Source organism: Balaenoptera acutorostrata, chromosome 9, assembly GCF_949987535.1.
Source record: "Balaenoptera acutorostrata chromosome 9, mBalAcu1.1, whole genome shotgun sequence".
Classification (NCBI taxonomy): Eukaryota; Metazoa; Chordata; class Mammalia; order Artiodactyla; family Balaenopteridae; genus Balaenoptera; species Balaenoptera acutorostrata.
In genome coordinates, this window is record NC_080072.1 from 73,442,043 (window position 1) to 73,448,361 (window position 6,319).

Here is a 6,319-nt window from a genome sequence, read left to right on the forward strand (position 1 = left end):
AAGGAATCTCCATACTGTTCTCCACAGTGGCTGTATCTATTTACATTCCCACCAACAGTGCAAGAGGGTTCCCTTTTCTCCACACCCTCTCTAGCATTTGTTGTTTGTAGATTTTCTCATGATGCCCATTCTAACTGGTGTGAGGTGATACCTCATTGTAGCTTTGATTTGCATTTCTCTAATAATTAGTGATGTTGAGCAGCTTTTCATGTTGATGCATCTGTTTTTCCTAATGTTAATGAGAATGTTACTTTTGTTTCACTGTTAAGAATGATCCTTGCTAGTTTGTACCTTGAAATTCTTTATCTTACCAAACAAATTTCTCTTGATGCTTTGCAAGTAAGAATTTGAAAATCATGAATGGAGTTTGCATTTCATCAAATGCTTTTTTGGTACCTATAAGATGATGATATTTTTCATTTACTTTGTTAATATTCTGAATTATATCATTAAATTTTCCAGTGTTGAATCATCCTTGCATTCGATTTGGTCATGATGTATTATTCTTTTATTATATTGCTGTATTTCGTTGGATAACATTCCATTTTATGCTTTCCTCTATGCTTATAAACAAAGATGGCCTGTAGCTTTATTTTTTATCGTCCTTTTTTCGTTTGGCTATCAGAGATCAGAATAGTCTCATCTGAGTAGTTTTCTAACTTTTTCTATACTCTGAAGCAATTTGCACAATAAGAGTTAACTGTTTCTTGAAAGTTTTCTAGATTCACATGCAAAATGATGCGTCTCCTGGACTTTCAGGGGTCATACTTTGAACCAGCTTCTTATACTGGGGTGTTATTCAAGCTTTCTGGTGTTTCTTGCATCCATTTTGGATATGTTTCCTCTTCAGAAATTTATTCTTTTCTCTTATCTTTTGAAAATGTTGCTGTCAAGTTTCTCCTAAGATTCTCTTTCGAGATTTTAAAAATTCCTTTGTGCACTATTTCATTCCTAGTGGTTTATTTTCTCCTTCTTTCTTATGCTCAGTTATGCCCATGGTGTATTGCTATCATTAATTTCTTCCAAGAATATTTTTGGTCATCAGTGTTCTGTCTTGTATGTGTTTTCTTTCATTAATTTTGTCTTTATTCTTTGTTATTTTTTTACTCCTACCCCTTCTTTCTCTTCTTCTATTTTATAGCTTCTTCAATTGAATGTTTAGTTCATATATTTTCAATCACCCTTCCTTTTCCTTTTGGTACAATGAAAGCTATCTGTCTCCTTTAATGCTTTTCACCCTAAACTATATTTTTAAATTTATTTAAATAATTTAAATAAATTTTAAAAAATTTATTTCACAGAAATTTGTGAAAATCATCATAACTTGATGAATTATGACAAGGAGCCATTCTGATGGCTGTGTAACCAGTACCTGGGTTCAGAACAGAATATTCACATTATTCTAGAGACTTCCTCACAGCCCCACTCACAACCTCTCTCTTTCACAAAGGTAACCACTAGTCTGACTTCTAACATAGATTACGTTGCCTCCTTTTTATCTTTATATAAATAGAAGCATAGAATAGGTATTCTTTTAAGTCTAGATAATTTTGCTCAATATTATGTTTATAGAATTATTTATATATTTTCATGTAGTTCTTGTTTATCTTCATTGCTGTATTGTATTCCATCGTGTGAATATACTACAATGTACTTAGCCATTCTAATGTTGACTGGCATTTGAGTTGTTTCCAGTGTTTGACTACTGAAATCATGTTGTTCTGAACATTCTTGGACTTGACTTGCATTGCACAGACATACACATATCCTAGGCATGAATCATAGCACATGGGTAAGTTCACTTTTAGTGGATACTGTCCAAATAGGTTTTCAAAGTGAAGGTAATGATTTCCATTCTCCTTACTAGAGTACAAGAATGTCCATTGTTCACAACAACACCATTTCTTGTATTGTCAAACTTCTGAAATTTTAGCCTTTATTTGAATATGCAATTAAAGTCCATGGTGGTGTTTTCTTTGTAATTCCCTTGTAACTATTTCCAACCATCAGTTTTCAACCTGTCTCTATTCTTTTTCTTTTTAGGTTTTGTTTTCAATTCTGCCCTGAAGACACTGCATTTGGGATACCCAGCCAGGGCTGGGTGATTCACTAGATCTCAAGAGGACAGAGCCAAGTGTCAACCAAGGACATCACAGACTTGCAGGCTCAGCCGGCATCAGTCCTGAGCAAGGCTTCTGCCCAGCGTGGAGTCCCCTGGAGAATCAGCAAGCCTAAGAAATATTACCAACTCATTGCATTAAAGTCTACTGGGGGTTCCTGCTGATATACTCCAACCCATTTTTGAAAAAGTAGTGTTTTCCAGCATCCTCACCTGCCCAGAACACACATCAGAACTTGGGAGTTTCCTGCTTATTAATGAAAGCTATGAAGTCTAAGTCGAACTGGGCCCAGAACCCAAGTTGTAGAATAATGGTATTTCATCCAACCAAAGAAGAGTTTAATGATTTCGATAAATACATTGCTTATATGGAATCCCAAGGTGCACACCGAGCAGGCGTGGCGAAGATCATTCCACCCAAGGACTGGAAAGCCAGACAGACCTATGATGATATCAATGACATCTTAATAGCCGCTCCCCTCCAGCAGGTGACTTCTGGGCAGGCAGGTGTGTTTACTCAATACCACAAAAAGAAGAAAGCCATGACCGTGGGGGAGTACCACCACTTAGCAAATAGTGCAAAATACCGGACTCCAGCACACTTTGATTTTAAGGAGCTGGAGCGAAAATATTGGAAAACACGCCTCTATGATTCACCAGTATATGGTGCGGACGTCAGTGGCTCCTTATTCGATCAAAACACGGAGCAGTGGAACCTTGGACACCTGGGAACCATTCAGGACCTGCTGGAGCAGGAGTGCGGAGTGGTCATCGAAGGCGTCAACACCCCGTACCTGTACTTCGGCATGTGGAAGACTGCCTTCGCCTGGCACACGGAGGACATGGACCTTTACAGCATCAACTACCTGCACTTCGGGGAGCCCAAGACGTGGTACGCGGTGCCCCCGGAGCACGGCCGGCGTCTGGAACGCCTGGCCAGGGAGCTTTTCCCGGGCAGCGCGCGGGGCTGTGAGGCCTTCCTGCGGCACAAGGTGGCTCTCATCTCGCCCACGGTCCTCAAGGACAATGGCATCCCCTTCGATCGGGTCACTCAGGAGGCTGGAGAGTTCATGGTGACCTTTCCCTATGGCTACCACTCTGGCTTCAACCATGGCTTCAACTGCGCGGAAGCCATCAATTTCGCCTCCCCGCGCTGGATCGATTATGGCAAAGTGGCCTCGCAGTGCAGCTGCGGGGAGGCCCGGGTCGCCTTCTCCATGGACGCCTTCGTGCGCATCCTGCAACCGGAGCGCTACGAGCTGTGGAAACGCGGGCAGGACCGGATCGTGGTGGACCACACGCAGCCCACGGCGCCGGACAGCCAGGTCCTGAACGCCTGGAGGGAGATCCGCGCGCCCGGGGGAGCCGCTCTCGGCCAGAGGCACCACCTGCCCCGCCGCGCTCTGCGCCCCCGTAGGGCTGTAGCCGCGGGCGGTGGGACCAGCCACCGAGTCCCTGTGCGTGCTGTGTCCCGGCGCCCCTCGCCGGCCCGGGGTTCTTGCTCTGCCGCCCAGTTCAGGGATGCGGCCACCAGCACCTCCGGGGAGCCCGGCCCGTCCCAGCCGCCGACCCCAGGTCCATCCGCCCCGGATCGCCACCCAGCTGGAAGATGTGGCCCTCGTCGTCGTCCTTGGGAACAGGGCACTGAGGAGCCAGCTGCTCCCCCCAGGGCTAAGAGGAGGCTTTCGTTAGACACAGCTCTGGACCCAGAGGCTCAGCCCCTGCCTGTGGATGCACCCTCGCCGGACAGCGCCGCCCCGCTCAGCCCTGGGCTCCAGCGTCCCGCCACGGCTTCTGGCTGTGGTTGTGGCCCCGTCCCCTAAGCCCAGGGGATGCCTTTCTACCCCACTGCTCCTGCGTGGGGATCCTTTGAGACTGGTCATATTTCCATTTCAGAGCTTTGGGTATTTGCAGGTCACTAGTCTTGCGTGAGAGTGCCTCCTGTGCTGCCGCTGGACGGGCTGGGTCCGTGGTGTTTACCAAATTCTCCAAAGTTTGTTCTTCCTTCCAGACCCTGGAATCTTTGGACACTGCTAACTCCTGTGTCACAAACTGAGGTTTCATGCACTGGACACTCTAGTGTCTCTGGGAACTAGGTCCTGCTGAGGTCGCCAGAGCCCAATCTACCTCACACTCCCATCCTGTGGGCCAGCTCTGGATGCTGCTGAACTTCTAAAGAACCCTGGGCTTTGATTACTCTCCAGTCTCTCTCCTTTTTCTCTTCCCCCTTCCCTTCCCGCTTTTCTTGCCAAACTAGGCCCTTTTGACTAATTAGGTCAGTAGAGACTCAGATAATAACTGATAAACTTTCTGAGTCTTTGATGTACTGATAATATGTACTCTGCCAGTATGGTAACTAGAATGTTAAAATCTGACTTTATTAAATATATTAAAGATAACCAGAATGTTAAAATCTGACTTTATTTTTTGTGTTGTTCAGTCAGTCAACTGAGAGGTGGTCGTTTTTTCTGCACTTTTCTTAATAATTATATCAAAACATTTGAAGCAAAACTTATTTTTATGAGCTTGTTGCCTTGTGTGATGTTGGTGAGTGAGTTTGGGGTTGATTGTTGGGTTCCAGCTGGCTGGCTGGGTTGGGGGGTTTGGTTTGCAGCCCGATCTGAAGGATGACTTGGTGGGAATCACCTGGCACTTGGCTGATCCAAGTTGCTAGGAGGGATGAGCAAACATAGGACAAAAAGTGCCAGCCTGTGAAAATCTTCTCTCCAAGTCACCACTGCCTTCTCAATGCTGTATGTATATTTCACATCATTAAGTCATTGACACATCCCAATAAACCAATCCACAAATAAAGGAACAAGACAATTTCAAGTGGGCATATGTTCTGTGAAGAGATTAAAGGGGATGGGATGCTAGTGCAGAATGGGCAGTGTGGTTCCGGTGGGCAGGGAATACTTCATAGAGCAGGAGACCTTTCTGAGTCCCAAGTGACAAGAAGGAAGGTCCAGAGCTGATTTCCACTTGGATGAAACAGCAAGTGTAACAGCCCTAACATAGAGCTTCGTGTTTTTGTGTGTAGAGAGAGGAAGCTCATTTGTGTCTGGGGCACTGAGAAGGGAGAGGCAGGGTCCAGGGTATGTAGGACCTTGTAGCTCATGTGAAATATTTGAGTTTTTTTCAACTTGAAATGAGAAGGCATTGGAAGTTGAAAACAGCACTTGACATGATATAATTTGCATATTTAACTAATCACCTTAATTGTTCTGCGGACCCCTTGGGGGCAGGAGAAGTAGTTAGAACATCTAAGTAATGCAGGTGAGAATTGATGGTTACTGACTTAGGCCATAATGTTGAAAATGCACAGAAGTGGCCAAACTCAGAATAAATTTTGGAAATTGAACATGATAGTTTGGATGCAGAAGGAAACACTTCAGAGAATCAAACCACATCTCTCTTCCCTCCAGCTCTCCCCTACAGAAGTTCAGTAAGATTCTGGAATTTGAAGCACCAGGTAAGACTACAGGCAGGACTAATGAAAAAGTAAGGCTTCTTTGAAGTTCTGATTGAGGAGTAGCAAAAGCCCATGTGTCATCCCTATCACCATGCAGCTAGGCAACTGTGTGGTAGTATATTCTGTGGGAAACTGAAGCTGAGAGACTGAACTCAGGATCCGCAGTGGAGGATGGCAGTGAGATGCTTGGCTGGAAAGATGATTAAGCCCTGTATTCAGACGGTGGAACCACATGATGGAAGCAGACTGGAATTACTGGGAAGGCAGCAGCCCTGGAGAGCAACTGGACCATAGTAGATCTCATATGAGCAAGGAGTAAACTTTCATGTGATAAGGAACTGAGATCTTGAGGGCTTTTGGTCCTTTCATTTAGGTCAGTTGTGGATATGGCAGTGCAGAGAAATAAGGGAACTCTGAAAAGTCTCTATGAAGACAGTAGCCTGGCTCATATTGCTATTTTAAATTTTAGAAAGTGAAATTTTCCTTGTTATATTTCAGGGATAGCACAATCTCTTCCCGGCAGATACACGCTCCAAATAGCCTAGGCTAACAAAATTGGTCGATTTGAAGGCCAAGAAACAAAAATAAATTTCAGAAAATATTTCTTCCACTACACTCCTTATATTTTCACTCACTTTTATACTTGAAATAAAATTTCCTTTGCCCAATAAAGAGAAGCAATGTGAAAAATACAGTTTAGTTTTACCAGTATACTGGTTCCTAAATTA

The 6,319-nt window shown here is 44.3% G+C and overlaps 1 protein-coding gene across 1 annotated transcript; it reads left to right on the forward strand.

The window, feature by feature from the left end:
- The first annotated feature begins 2,376 nt into the window (after positions 1-2,376).
- LOC130708887 (lysine-specific demethylase 4D-like) lies at positions 2,377-3,942 on the forward strand. The gene has a single exon (XM_057553283.1). The coding sequence runs from the start codon at positions 2,377-2,379 to the stop codon at positions 3,940-3,942; it is 1,566 nt and encodes a 521-aa protein (XP_057409266.1).
- The last annotated feature ends 2,377 nt before the right edge of the window (positions 3,943-6,319 follow it).